We start from the raw sequence: 15,862 nt of genomic DNA, 5'->3' as shown, positions 1-15,862 counted from the left end.
TGCTATTTTATCCAAAATCATGTATTCAAATATTTGCACAATCTTAAAGGGACCCTGGAACGATTTTGACAATTTTGTACAAATGTACTAGTGTTAGGGTAGGTCTTTCTGATGATTAATTGACACATCTAAGTGCTCCGCATAAAGCGTGTAATTTATTATGAGGTTTTATAAATCTACATCGTTACCAATCACAGCACGCCACTCCCCTGAGTTTTCAGCCGCCCCCGACCAAGTGACGTGAGGTGACCATATTGCCACCTGCAGTAGTGGCCACAGTGCAAGAGAAGAGGCAAGAAGAACAAGAAGAACAAGAACAAGAAGGAAGAAGCGCGCGTGCCACTCCCGCTTGCTCAATAGCCAGGTGCCACCGCAATGTTTTTCGGGAGCCAGCTATCTGCATTAAACGTCGCGAGTCTTCTTTGAAGACACATGACAAAGTGGTGGAGGTGCTGGGTATTTCTAACTCGTGCTGCGTACCCCTCCTGGAAGTGGAACCACCAGCCCAGTACCAGTCGAGACTCCCTTCCATCGGGCCAGATCAGGGGACTGCCTCCGGAAGATAACACAGCGATTTCAACCACCTAAACTGGTATGGATAGCACGATGACGACCAGGTACCCACTTCAGAACTCACGGGCTCCAAAGTCGTTTCAAGGCGCGGTCGACGCCATCTTCACCTATAGCAGCAGCGGCCAACACATGAATGCCCTGACCTTTAGTCGCGCCGCACCAGTCGTGCGGCGCGACTAAAGGTCAGGGCAACGCCGACGTTTTGCCAGGGGGAGAAAAAAGAAAGCAAGGAAGAAAATTGATGTCTTCACCAATGTGGGCCGCCCACGTAGTGAGCTATGTAGTGATGACGTATTTCCAGCTTTTTAATGCAAAATGTATAGCCTTCGATATCTACAGCTGCTGTATGGCAGCCATGACGTATCAAATATAGTCTCTGAGATTTGTATTTGTGCCAGCCGTTTGTGGCTTTTGGCTGCCTATTTGAGACCGCCGAATAATGCGAAAATATCGAATACCTTAACTCGAATCAAAGCGAATAACAAATAGAGAACTATTCAATCGAATATTCGACAACATTGAATATTCACCCATCCCTAATTGAGATATGACTGTATATCAGCACGATTTCATTTACTGAATGAGTAAGCATATCCTTTTTCTAGTTTGGACAAAAGCAGTGTGAAAGGTAGAATTCTCGTGACTGATTAGCGGTTGCAGTGGCACAAAACCCACGTCTTTGACCAAGATACGCTACCGCATGCACATCCCGCTTATTATTTTGCCACTGAGCTTGTCGACAATAGATCGCAATGTAGGCAGTGGATTTTATTTTTATTTGAACATACTGCAGCCGAGGAAGGGTTATTGCAAGAGTGGGTAGGAGTCATAATGTACAAAAAAGTTAACACATTCATAAAAACTGAAGTTGAATTGATGCGAAAAGTAGAGATATGTTGTTAGTCTGCATCGCCAGCTAGTGCAGTGAAAAGTTCATTTGATGGTGGGGAACGCATACCGCCAGTTAAAGAATTCCATAGATACATCGGAAATGTATGTGGCATTTTAAATGCAAGTTAAAAGCTGTTTCACATTAGGTTGATGATAACTGCAAATTAAACACTTGTTTAGCAACAGATAAGTATTCGCTGTTTGAAAGCAGACATGAAAGTAATTATATTGTACAGATATTTTGTGAATCAATTTCATGACGGACAGAGTGTGGTGATAAGTTTAATGAAGGAAGAGCAGACGACGGGAAGAAGTGCTTATTGTGTCTGCAGCATATAAAGAGCACAGCTTTCTTTTTGTGCTACCTCAAGCTCTTTGATACAGTCGCCAACCGATAAATCGGACACCGAGAATCCGGACATGTTCGGTAATTCTAACAGCTTCGCGGCACTGCCAATGGCCCCGTAGACTGAATGTGTAAGGATGACTGATATTTCGGACAGCCGCCAGCTCTACATTTGTTTTCCCGGACTCCGTTTATGGCTGTAGCGTGCGCCGACTCTGTCGCCATTATCTCCTCTAGCAGGTAATTAACGCAGAAAGTTGGGCTAATTGGTGTTGATGCATTTGCTGCGACATAGTTACTAGCGCTAACAAGACTAACGGAAAAAGTTTGGACAAGACAGAGCACTAGACTTCAACTGACATGCTTTATTCAGAAAAAAAAAACATGCAAGAAACCACCGTATGCTCAAATAAATGCACAGACGGACACATGCTCCTCGTGTCTTCATAACATGCAAGTGCTCAGACAGTTTGCCAGGCAGTTAGGGAAATATTTGAGGCATATTGCATTTCAAAAGCTCCTGATGAATGTGTAAGCGCTCCATCTCTGGCTCTCACTCTCACATCATCTTGAGAAGAACCTGATCAGTGCTTTGTAATTGCTTGCTATGGGTGCCTATCGGCTTCATTGCACATCAGGTTTCTCCTACGTGGCACATTCGTTGATGTGTCCGTCTGTGCATTTATTTGAGCATGCAGTGGTTTCTTGCATGTTTTTTTTTTTTCTGAGTACAACCTGTCAGTTGAAGTCTAGCGCTCTGTCCTGTCCCAACTTTTTTCCGTTAGTCTTGTTAGCGCTAGTTACTATGTCTCAGCAAAAACTCCTCTAGCAACATCGACGAGACTTCAAGTATAGCCTCAGAGATAAGACACTAGATGGTAATCCCTGAGGCCTTGCCTTGGTCGCAGCACTTTGCCTCATGTTGAATTCCAATGGCGGAGTCGGAACAACCGACGGACTCCGCGAGCGAGCACTCGACTCTGGCGCAGAGCAACGCCTCCAGATCCGCGAGTGGAACACAACCTGCGCCGCCGGAGCAAGGCGGAAGCGGAAGTTCTATCACCGAGTTACCCAGGATACCTTGCGTGTTGTCATTTCATTCCGCTGTTTGCTCCCAGCACCGCTGCACCGGTCACTTGTCTCTTCAGCGCCGTTCACCTGTTGTTTTTTTAAATGTGCGGAATGGATGTCTCGCCAAGCGTGCAGCAGCTTTTGCTTCCTCGCGAGTCGTGACCAGTGGCGCCTCCTAGCAGACAAACGTGGTAAAGGAAATACGTCACGCTGAGTTCCGGTCCACTCCGCCGATTTTGGCGGAGCATCTTTTTCTGCTCCACGGACTGACTCCCGCTCTAAATCCCCTCCGACTCTCTCATTGGAACACCTTACTCCCGCCCTCACTCTGCCATTGGAACAAACTTGCTCCGAAACGAGCAGAAAAACTTGCTCCGACTCCGCCATTGGAATTCAACATCAGAGATTTGACTGCAAATGCCAATCTTGGAGGCTTTGCCTGAATTGTGAGGTCGCATCAACATCACGATCATCACGTACATTCCGGGATCACTGCACATGGCTTGCTCTTTTCTGTGCTTGTTTGTTTGTTTGTTTAGTATCTATTCTAGACGGCGCTCTGCTGGTTCCAAGAGGTTTTTTTCGTGAAGTTATCGACAGTCCGCGTCAAATGGCACTGATGATGCCCTCGCAGTCCGAATGAGCTGGGCTACGCAACTGAAGAGCCTGAAGTGCCACCTACCACAACGAGCTCAAATGCAGACATCATTGATGACCTGCTAGGCTGCAGGGTGCTGATCCCTGCTGCTGTTACATTTGAAGTCTTTGCAAATGTCGACAGCGCGGTGTCGTTGTGTGCCGAACTGAATGATGATGAAACAATTGAGCAAGTTCTCCCTCCGTTAAACTGCAATTCTAACTCGGATGATGATGATGATTATGTGCCGTGTGCTCTGGAGCCTTCACATGCGGATTGGACTCGAGCCTTAGCAGTCCTTGCATTTGCGTACTGAGACAACACAAAACTGGCAGAAATACAGGTGGACTTAGTTGCATCTAAGCGAAAGTGTTTGCAGCAATGAATTGACCACTTTCTTGGATAAAGTAATCATTGGTTTTTTTCTGACAATTTAATAGTTCGGACTCATTTACATTTCCAATGGAGTTCAAATAATTGGTTGTTCCCACATTGATGGTGTGGGAACGAGACAACTGAGGCATATTCTAGTCAGTACACCATCTACTGTAAAGACCGCAACGAGGCGAATACCTCGTCTGGCGGTGTAGCAATAGTTCTGGACAAGTCCGCAGCTTATCACCATGTCGCCCTTCAGACGCCCCTCGAGACAGTGTCAATTCGGGCAATTCTTTTTAATACATTGATCACTGTATGTTGCTTATACATACCCCCTAATTTTCATCTGGAAAAAAGTGATTTTTATAACCTAATTGATCAGCTTCCAGACCCTTACATACTCGCAGGCGATTTTAATGCCAACTACACCATGTGGGGAGACTCGCGATGTGATGCGAGAGGTCGTATCATTGAAAATTGTCTTGTGAACTCCAGTGCATGCCTCTTCAACAAGGAGCGAATGTATTATAACATTCATAATAATTCATATTCTTCAATAAACCTGTCTATTGGCTCGGCTTCAATATTCCTGGACTTGCAATGGCATGTAATCAAAAACCCCTATGGAAGTGACCACTTCCCTGTAATGTTAAATTCAATACGTCAACATGAATGCCCCCCACATACCCCCCGGTGGAAACTAGCCTCCGTCGAATGGATTCATTTTAAAGAATCAACTTACTTATCACGAGATCTTATCACTGATTTTAACATAGACAAAGCAGTAGCATACTTGTTTTATAATCGACGCACCTGAAATGTTTATTCCCCAAACACAAGGTCTCTCTTGTACAAGACGGGTACCCTGGTGAAATCAGCTGTGCAGACTGGCATGAAAGAAACAAAACAAAGCGTGGGGTTTGCTGCGTCGCTCCCCGACTGCAGAAAACCTCATAGAATTTAAACGGGCAAAATCACAGGGAAGGTGCACGTGGAGACAGGCAAGGAAGGCTAGCTGGGAGAAGTTTTTCTCGGGCATCACTTCCTACACCCAAAAGTTAAAAATGTGGAATGGTGTAAGAAAGATAAAGGGGCAACAAATCTACCCTCTGCCCTTAGTGGACGACCAAGGGACTACCTTGGAGGACCAAGCGAACGCTCTGGGCAAACACTTCGAACATGTATCAAGCTCCACACATTACACAATATCATTCCTCAAATATGAACAGTTAGCTGAACTTAAGTCACTTGATCGCAAATGCCATCCGGATGAACCATATAACCATCCACTTAATATTGCCGAGCTTAAAGCTGCATTGAGCACATGTAGAAGCTCAACACCGAGAGCTGATAGAATCATCTATGACATGATTAAGAACTTACACGAAGACACACAAATGACACTTCTGGCACTTTTCAACTCTATCTCGGCTGCCGGGTACCTTCCATCCTCGTGGAAGGAAGCTATTGTTATTCCCGTCTTGAAGCTGGGTAAAGACCCTTCCTTGGCGGCAAGTTATCGCCCGATAGCTCTTACAAATTGTCTTTATAAGCTATTTGAAAAAATGATTAATCGTAGACTAATACATTTCTTTAACCTGAACAATATGCTTGATCCCTATCAGTGTGGCTTCAGAGAAGGGCGGTCCACAACTGATCATCTTGTACGCGTTGAAGGAAATATCTGCGATGCATTTGTACATAAACAGTTCTTCTTATCAATATTCCTCAATATGGAGAAGGCGTATGACACAACGTGGTGATACGGGATCTTGCGAGACTTGTCAGGGATGGGCATTCGTGGAAATATGCTAAACATACTAGAAAGCTATCTGTCCAAACATTCCTTCCGCGTGAAAATCGGCAATGTATTGTCGTGACCTTTTATACAAGAAACTGGTGTACCCCAAGGAGCTGTGCTTAGCTACACGCTCTTTATTGTGAAAATGAACACCCTTCGTGCTGCATTACCACCAGCGATCTTCTATTCCGTTTACGTCGACGACGTACAAATAGGCTTCAAATCCTGCAACCTTGCAGTGTGTGAGAGGCAAGTACAACAGGGCTTGAGCAAAATGTCTAAATGGGCAGACGAAAACGGATTTCAAGTGAACCCGAACAAAAGTTCTTGTGTGCTTTTCACAAGAAAGAGAGGGCTCATTGCAGATCCCAATATCAAAATGTATGGCCAGCAAATCCCTGTGAACAAAGAGCATAAGTTCTTAGGCATCACACTTGACTCTAAACTAACATTTATTGCACACATAAAGTATCTCAAGGTGAAATGCTTAAAAACAATTAACTTAGTGAAAGTTTTATCCTATACAACATGAGGCAGCAACAGGAAATGTTTGATGAATCTACACAAGAACCTAATTCTATCATGATTGGACTATGATGCCGTGATCTATCATTCTGCCGCCCCGAGCGCGCTAAAGATGCTATATCCGGTCCACTATCCAGGTATCCGACTGGCCACTGGCATTTACAGAACAAGTCCCATTGAAAGTTTATATGTAAAATCAAATGAGTGGTCACTGCATCTGCAGAGAACATAAATCAGACAAACATATTTTCTAAAAGTTCGCTCTAATCCTCAACATCCGTGTTTTAATACCGTTAATGGTATGAAATATGCTGCACTCTTTCGCAATCGTCCCTCTGTAAGACAGCCTTTTTCACTGCGTGTGAGGAAGCTTAGCACTGAAATAGATGTCCCACTCCTCAAACATCGCCTAATGCCTCCAGCTAAGCTGCTACCTCCTTGGGAGTGGCAGATGATACAATGCGATATATCTTTCATGCAAGTTACAAAGCACGCTCGAGAGATTGAAATCCAAATACATTTCCTGGAACTCCAGCATAAGCATTCCTGCACGGAATTCTACACAGACGCATCAAAGTTGCACGACAAGTTGTCCTATGCAGCCGTCGGTCCATCCTTCTCGGAATCTGATTTACTGCATCTGGAAACTAGTATCTTCACGGCTGAAGCCTACGCAATATTGTCGGCTGTGAAGCATATAAGGAAATAAAAACTCAAAAAATCAGTTATATATACGGACTCCATAAGTGTTGTGAAATCTTTGATATCATTCTGTAAGCCCAAAAATCAGTAATTATTAAACTCTATTCCGTCTTATGTAAAGCGTATATATCTAACTAGCATGTGATTATATGCTGGGTGCCTGGTCATAGGGGCATCCAGTGTAACATTCTAGCGGACCAGATGGCCACATCAATTGCATCACATGCCGTTAATTCTACCGCTGCAGTCCCTGTCATGGATTTGAAGTCCTTCTTACGAAGGAAACTGCGAAACTACTGGCAATGCTTGTGGGACGTGGAAACAAATAATAAGCTGCACGTAATAAAGCCACAATTAGGTTTCTGGCCTTCTGCAACAAAATCATGCCGAACAGGTGCCCCATTCTTTCGTCTAAGAATAGGACACACATTTGGCATCCATAACTTTTTACTGACTGGAAATGAGCCTCCAACCTGTGGTAGATGCGGGGAGAGGCTGACCTTCCTCCACGTCCTCCTGGAGTGTAGGGAAGCCGAATCTGAAAGAAACATTTTCCTTTAGCATACCGGCCGCACATCCCCCTTCATCCTGTTATGTTACTCGGTGCACAACTGCTCTTTGATACCAATGCAGTCCTAGGTTTCCTGAAAAATGTTGCGCTACATGTTATTAGCCCCATTAGTTCGTAGTGCCTCCTCTCTTCAGAGGATGCCGCTGTGATAATTATTTCACATAGCACATGCCTCTAGGCCCTTGTATTTCAAGGGCTCTGCCGAGGCAGTAGTGCTCTAAGCAAATTTAGCATCTCGCATATTTTATATAATGCATCATTCTTAATGCATTTTAGTGATCATAGTACACGTCATTAATCATTGCCATAATTTTATTATGTGTAGATTTTATGCAATTTACACCAACTCTTTTAGGCCCCTTTACAGCCACGTCACATTAAATTCACAGAACCCATCAGACCACTACAAATTCATCACCACTAGTATGGCGCTCTTTGGCCATACCTGGCCCTTGCACCATTAAACCTCAAACATCATCATCATCATCTAAATCCTGTATGTGGGCATTCATGTCACCCAATAGGACAATATCAGCACCATTCCCGAAACCCTTGATATCAGCACTTATGCATTCCACTAACTCTTTATTCTTCTCCGTGCAATTATTTCCGGTCCATAAATAAGTAACGCCCAGCCAAGTTTTTTCTCACTCATTGTATCTGATAATCAAAGATGCTCTTGACATTTTGAATTTACTCTGTTCCATTTGGCTCCCTGATTGATGAGCATTCCAACTCCCCCTCCCTCTCTTTCCGACTTCGTTCTGTTGCACCCTTCCCAAACATAATTCTCAATAACTGACGTCTCTTCTGAGTCTCCAACGTGTGTTTCTGTAACCGCATACACCCCTATTTAATCTATGTTTAACTGCTCCTCAATATCTGCCCACTTTTCCTTTCTTCTGCCACCCTGCATGTTTATGTGGCATATTGCATGTCAAGCTCTCCTTCTTGCTTTCCTCCTTTTTCTGTTATCAACGGTGATGCTCTTCTGAGGTTCCCCTAGTGGACCTTCTTCATTACTATCTACTTTGGCCTCCTGAGTGCTCGCAGGCCCCCTAAAGAAGCAACAGTGCGACCACCAAGTCTCCAGCCCACTTCTCGTGCCAGCCAGTATTTGAGGTAGATCCCGTCTTGTTTAAAACCACCACACCTTCTTACTTCCCTGCTTACTTCGACAACCTCGAAGCCTTTCTCTCGGCTCATTTTCCATATTGCCTCATTAGCAGCCACTACAGCTCTTTGTACGTGTCACGTACAGGCACTTCTGGCACCGTGCACACCACGATCTGCACCTGAGGATATAGCTTGCGCAAGTCATCCACCCCCTTCGCCAAGCGCTGGGCTACTCCAGTCCCTTTCCTGTTTAGGACGTCGTTTAGCCCACCTGCTATTATGACAAGGTTGCACAAGTGGGCATTTTCCTTAAACTTTTCTTTTGCTCACTCCATGACAGAACCCAGTGTTTGCCCTGGAAATGTCCCTACTGCCACTCTTTTATCGCCTTTAACCCTCTCCACAATTGCTTTTGAGCACCCAGCCAGGTTTGAGTCACTGGTGATAATCGCCCATTCACTCTCTCTTTCCTCTCTGCTTTCCTTTGTCCTTTTTTGCGTGATTCAAACTCGACAAGGGGCATTGTCCCCTGGGCTCCTGCTTTTTTCACGTGGCAGGCTTAAGGTAGGTGCCGCTCTTTCCAGCCATCCCTTCATCATGCTGCATGCGTTCCACATACTTTGCTGACACTCCCTCACCTGTCACGTCTGGGGTCTGCGTTCCATCGTCATGCACATTCTCGTTCACAATGGCGGCCCTGTTCAGTTTTTCCTCGGCTGCTTCAAGTCTCTTTTCAACTACCTTCTGTGCATCACACTTTCTGTTTAGCTCATTTTTGAGCTTTTGTACCTGTTTGAGATGCTCTTCCCGGAAAGCCTCCATTTTCTGCAGCCTAGTATCAACATCACATTGTGTGCCGGTTGATTCAATGCCCTCTCCATTCTCATCTGCCTCCTCATCTACCTTGAGGCACCCCCCGCACACTGCGTGCTTTCCCGGCTTTCTCGCCATGTATTGCACGGCTTTTTGCAAATACTATTATAATGTAATAATGCTACTACTGATGCAAATACTATAATACTATATCAATGCAGAGCACGTGCCTTTTATCAAAAACCGATACGCAAAATTTCGCAAAGCAACTCTCGCCACTGTTTCAAAAGCAATCAATGCTGTGGAGACCGAAGGTATGACACGCTCTCGCACGTGCTCAACCATGACCATGCTCTCACTTTCCTAGCAAAATACGCAAAGTAAAACCACTAATACCGTATTTGCGCGATTCTAAGCACCCCCCGATTCTAAGCACCCCCCCTCTATTTTCGCGAGAAAATTGGGAAAAAGGTTTGCCTGCAAATCGAAGCACCCCCCTATTAGGAAGAGCGCGTAGCCAAGGCCGCCAAGCGCACTTGCTCACTCTGTCATCGAGCCGGAGCCATCGGAGTCCCGAGGCGTCCGCGGCGCGAGTATGCCGTATACAGCCGGAATGTGCGGCTGTATGGCTAAAGCTGCAGAAAGCGTACCCACCAACCATCGCAAAGTGGATTTTGGACGCTTGAAAGCGGGTCCAAGTGGACATTGTGGTCAAATCAATTAAGAAGTGCTCGATCACAGACCACTTTGAGCGAACGGAAGACTACCTGCTGTGGGATACCCAGAGCGGCGGTTCAAGCGGTGCGACGAAGTCGAGTGGCACTGATAGGAACTGAGCATTTGACACAAGTGGAGGGTGCACCAATTTTTCTTTTGAATGTTTGCAAAATAAAATCTTATTTCTTGCACCCATCTCGTCGTGATGTCGCAGTGAAAAGAGGGAGGGGGGTCATTCTAGATTTTTCGAATCTAAGCACCCCCCCTCACTTTTGGCATCGTGATCGTGAAGAAAAGGGGGTGCTTAGAATCGAGTAAATATGGTAGCTATTAGTCTTGCCACTTCCAAGCTACCATTTAAAGACTACATGGTATCAATCGTCACTTACAGCGCATACATAGACGAGGGACAAAAAATGACGACGAAGACAAGCGCGGAGTTCCAACTGATTTTTATTATGAGAAACACACATATATATATATATATATATATATATATATATATATATATATATATATATACTGGGACACCAAGACAAAAGCGCCCCCTACAAAGCAACAACCCGACATGTGTATGCATTCAAAATTCATGATCTAAGATGAACAAGAGCACATGTGCGACCTCAGAAAAACCAGTTCTTTGTCTGTTAATGCAATTGGTGGCTTGCTAGCTGAGTCACCATGGGCAATTGCTTCTGCTTCGATGATAAGTCTGGTGCATTCATTATAATGCCTAGCTAAGATAGTGGTTTCTTCACCGCTTGTCAAAGAAACCACTATCTTTTAACCACTTTTGTTAAAAATTGGCAAAAATCAAAAATTTTCTGAAAACGAAACTATCACATTTACTGCTCTAACTCGGCAAGGAAAAATGATAACACAATTCTGTGAATTGAATCTGATAGTACATCTAACGCAGACAAAATTGACATGTTACACATGGATCTGACAAAATTCAGTAATATGGAAATACCGCTTTTGCAGAACCCTTGTACACAACGTAACAAATTCATGTAAGATATAAATTCACATATCAAATTTGGCTGCTTTGAATGATCTAATTGATGCCGTTTACAAAACCGCTATACCTGTTTGATGCAGAGCTATTAATTTGTAAACTTCGCGTGCCTACTTTTTTCTAACTTCCGAATTTTTGAAAATTCTTTTCCCAAGTTTAGGCCCTAAATCAAAATTCCGCTTCCAACAGTCACTAGAATTTAACTTTGTTCAGATTCAATAAATTTCATTAAAATTGGTCCGGGGGTTATCACATTTTTGCATTTTACATGTATTTGAATAGGCCACGTCAGAGTTGGGCTCGAGCTAAAGGTTCGCCTTAACTCACTAGGGCGTGTCTTCATGTCATGGCAATCATGCCATGGCATGAAGCCGAGTGCAGTCTAGTCCCAAATGAAAGAATGTTGCAGACACTGTTAATTGGGGAAAAACAAATGTTCCTTCTAAATGCATCCTTCATGCTCTCAATGGCACTTTTCATCTAATTATAATAATTGAGAAGTTGATTCATTAATACTCACTAATTATCTAGTTATGCATGATGCTAGAATAATTTTGAGTATCTCTAAGTGACGGAAAACAACATTACCTTGGTTTGGTCCAGCTATGAAACATTTGCATATTTTCAATGTTTGGCCAAAGTTTTGTTTTTGTTATATATAAATGATATTGTCACTAACCTCATTGTTAAAACCAGGCTTTACACTGAAGATTGCATGCTGTACAATGAAATGACAACCAAAGAAGACCAACTTAGGTTAAACAGGGACTGTAATTAAGTAGTTGAATGATGTAAACAATGACAACAATGGCAGATGTGCGTTAATTTTGAAAAGAGAGTATATATGTGCATAACATTAAACAAAGAAGCCACTACTACATGACTATGACACAGAAAACGCTTTTTTGTCAGAGGTAATACAATATTGACACATGGACTTGTTTATCTTTTATAGGTGAGTGCTTTTCACAGTCTAACAAATTTTATCGCTCAGCGGGGCATGCGTGTATCGGAAGTTTCTTGAAGGTTATCGATGGTTCGGTTGTCATCAAAGTGTGTGTAATGTAATTGCATGTGCGACCCGAATTGTGTAGAACTTTCTGGAAGACACGTGGGCACCACTAATTACTCTGGAACCTTCGATGATTTGTGTAAAAAGCCAACGCGCTTGACGGGTAGATCAGATTTTCGCTGATTGCCGACTGTGTCTGCCGCTATCGCCACTCTTTGAGTAAAGGCTGCTTTTGAGGGCACAGGTTCGGCCAATAAAACGCTAGTTTCATCATTCCTAGTGCCACCGCAAGTTCTTTTTTCTAAGATGCGTAATAAAATCCTCCACACGAACAGTACACATACCAAACACTCATCTGCCCCATATTAGAATATGCTGTAAGTATATGGGAACCATTCAATAAAGCTAGAAAGCTTACAAAAAAAAAAGCTGTTCAATTTATCTACACTACATATGGGTGCATTTCAATTACCTCGTATCTCGGAGCGGCTAATCATGTATGTCGTTTCAAATTCTATCTTCAGCTAATAAGTAGCGATTACAACATTGACACATCCCACCTTATCTATACAACAGGTTACGCTAGCAGACACAGTCGCTAACTGTAACTCTATTTACTGCATGTGTCAACTGCTTCAAGTATTCATTTTTTCCTAGAACCGTCGTAGATTGGAATAAGCTGGCCAATAAAGCTGTAATACAGGACTCATTATCACTTTTTGCGACATATCTTTAATGAAAAGCATTCTGTGCTTGTGATGTCACTGCTTGACTGTACGATTTGTAAATCACTGAACTAGTGTTGCTCAACTTCTTTGTTTTTGGGATATAATAAACGAGTTTTGCACCAAGACCACATACACAATGAAGGACACAACACAGGCATTTTCTTGTGTGTGTGGTCTTGGCTCAAAACTCATTTATTATGTCGGATAACCAACTAGCCCAGAAGTTCACTCTTCTAAAGTTTGTTTTTGTGGATTGGTGGTTTTTTAAGCACTTGTGTAAAGAAAACTTTGAGTGCAGCTCGCCCTTTTTTGTACTTATTCTGTTTTGCGTACTTATTCGTGTACCACACTGCTAAGATCTTGTATAAGGTTGCAGTATATATAAATGAATAAAAATATTTGATTCAGGAACGATGGGGCATCCACTTTGTTTGTGCCATGTCTACACTTGTTCCTTTAATATTTCTTTTAAATCTTTTACTCAAAGCTTAACCACATGTGTTTTAACATGCTGTCTTTGATGCTTTATAGATGGCAGCGTTTCTTGAAATGTGCCACAAACTTTTCTATTTTATTCTTTTGTATTCATTTTTCTGCAGGCTTGCATCGAAAAGCCTTATAAGACTGCAAGAACATTGGAAAGCACGAAAGCAATCTCAGAATTAGAAAATGCCACTGCAAGTTGCAACAGCACCAACTCTAAGCCTGAAATTACGTGGGTCCAAGTTTTGAAAGAACCTGCCACGAAAACCATAACGAAACCTCTCCAGCCCAGCCTCACTAGCGCTTCCAGAGCCACCGTGCGCAAGCAGTGTCCCAGTTTTTCAATCACATCAATAGTGACTTGCACAACACCTTCCTTTTCGAGTTATACAGCAGCCAACAATATGCCTGCCACGTCAAGCTCAAGCAGCACCATCTCTGTGCCAGTAATTCATGTCGTGGCAAGTGGCGGCACCTCAAAGCCAACATCGATGGCGGGTCCCTCTTCAGGAGGTGCACAGGTATCATACAGACCGGCGGCACAGGTGGCTCCACGTCCTCGCCTGCCACTCCTGCTTCCCGCGCCACCACGACCAGGCTCGACAGTGGCTGCAGGCAATGCAAGAGCACCCAAGATGCCCACACTGCGATTCCAGTCCATGAGTCCACAGAACCTGACGGTGGTACCGAGTCTCTACTGCACAATCCAATTGACTCAGAATTCTGGCAACATGAGTGACACACAGCTGAAATCGCTTGTCAGTCATCTGGTCCAGAAGCGTGCCGAGGAGCTGCAGAAAATGGGCAGTGGGCAAACCATTGTGCTCCAGGCACCGCTAACCCCGTCGTCAGTACAGGCATCGAATACCGTGCAGTTACCCAGCTTGCCTTCCCAGGTGACAGCCAAACAGCGACAGGTCTTGAGCTTGCCAGAGACGGTCACCACTAGTGTTCAAGCAACAACAGTGCCGCTCAAATCTGTGCTGCCGGTGCCTTTGAACACTGCAGCGAGAGAGGCAGTTAGGTCAGAGCCAATTCCCACAGATTTGGTACTGGCGGTGCTCGAAGATTGTGACCGAGCACCAGTGACCCCAGTTCAGCATAGTGTTATGACGAGGAGCTTGCTTCGCACCGGTCCAAAGATTGCAAGTGTCACAAGCTTGGCTGTTGGGGCTGGGGAACAACAAGAGTCACTGCAGGAAACCATGTGCACTGACCCACCTTTGGTGCCAGCTTCTGCGGAGCTTGGAGTTGTGACACCAATTGCAACACAGGTGGTTGCCCGCGAAGTAGCCAGTGTTCCTGTTTTGAGTTATGCAAGCAGACAGTGCACAGTCATTTCTGGCATGCCCAAAATGGATACTGCAAGAGCAATTGCACCAAAATTGGAACCAGGTGCAGTGCACTTGCCCCTCGAGGCAAGGAGAGCAAGCACGGTGAGTTTTAATTTGCTTACCTTTGCTTCACTGATGTGACATCTTCTTTGGTTTTGTAAAAGGAATACTATACTTATTTATCATGTTTCATTAGCACAGGCCACTATGTTCTTCCTTCCTGGCGAGCATTTAATTTTAGCCTGCACAGCATGTGCCTAATTTGCAGGAAGCTTGATACACACTGAAGCCTACCAGAGAATTGTCTCCTACAACACTAGATAGAAAGGAAATTACTTCTGGAGATGACAGAGGGGTTGATTGCACTTGTGCTCCTTCCCCAACCTGTTCACCAACTTTTGTCAACCGCACACTGGGCAGCTTACGGTGCGAAGCAGCCTTTTTTCTTGTCTAGCCTGCTGCTATATGACAGGAAAACGGAAGGGCATTGGCAATGAGTGCAACTTCAGCACTTGAGGTTTTGTATTCACATTGCTTAAGGGTGACTGAAACAGTAAAATCTCAATCTAGTCAAACCTCGATTTAATAAAATTTGCTATGTACCGTATTTACTCGCATAATGATTGCACTCGCCTAATGATCACACCCCTGAATTTTGTCGTCAAAATTCATTTTTTTATTTCCCATGTAATGATCGCACTCGAAACTTGCCGCAGCGATATGTCATGTGCCAAGTCTAGCTAATATTGATCGCACTTAGCATCTATCGAATGCTACGCGAACGACTCTGCAAGACAAGCCAAGCGGTCAGCATGCACCAAACATTCTTAAGTAGATGCCTCATTTCATTGCTTTCATCACTTTCTGCACTTCCATGACTAAAAAAAGCTGCAACCAAACTTGCCTTTATTATGTGTAGGCTTTATAATGGTTGTGGTCAACAACAACAAAATAGGCGCCTTTCGATTCTTCTCATCTGCACTCGTGAGCACGCCACAAATTGTGAGTTGCAACAATAGTAGCCACGTTTACACTGATACGTTAAAAGTGTACCCTATTCATATGCCGACGCTTGTAACACAGCTAAGATATTCACCCACCCTTAGCAGAAACGTGCCTTATTAGGATAGTAGTGAAGACAGATGC

General features: G+C 44.0%; 1 protein-coding gene across 7 annotated transcripts in view; it reads left to right on the top strand.

Moving 5' to 3' along the window:
• LOC142587282 (uncharacterized) overlaps nucleotides 1–15,862 on the top strand; it is a 378,424-nt gene that overhangs the window by 168,337 nt on the left and 194,225 nt on the right. For all 7 annotated transcript variants that reach the window (XM_075698155.1, XM_075698154.1, XM_075698153.1 and 4 more), the window contains exon 10: nucleotides 13,499–14,818. In XM_075698155.1, coding sequence (XP_075554270.1) covers nucleotides 13,499–14,818 — 1,320 coding nt within the window. The remainder of the gene's footprint in view (nucleotides 1–13,498; nucleotides 14,819–15,862) is intronic.

This window comes from Dermacentor variabilis, chromosome 7, assembly GCF_050947875.1.
Source record: "Dermacentor variabilis isolate Ectoservices chromosome 7, ASM5094787v1, whole genome shotgun sequence".
NCBI lineage: Eukaryota > Metazoa > Arthropoda > Arachnida > Ixodida > Ixodidae > Dermacentor > Dermacentor variabilis.
Note: the sequence above shows the minus strand (reverse complement) of the source record. Positions and strands in the feature narration are given on the sequence as shown.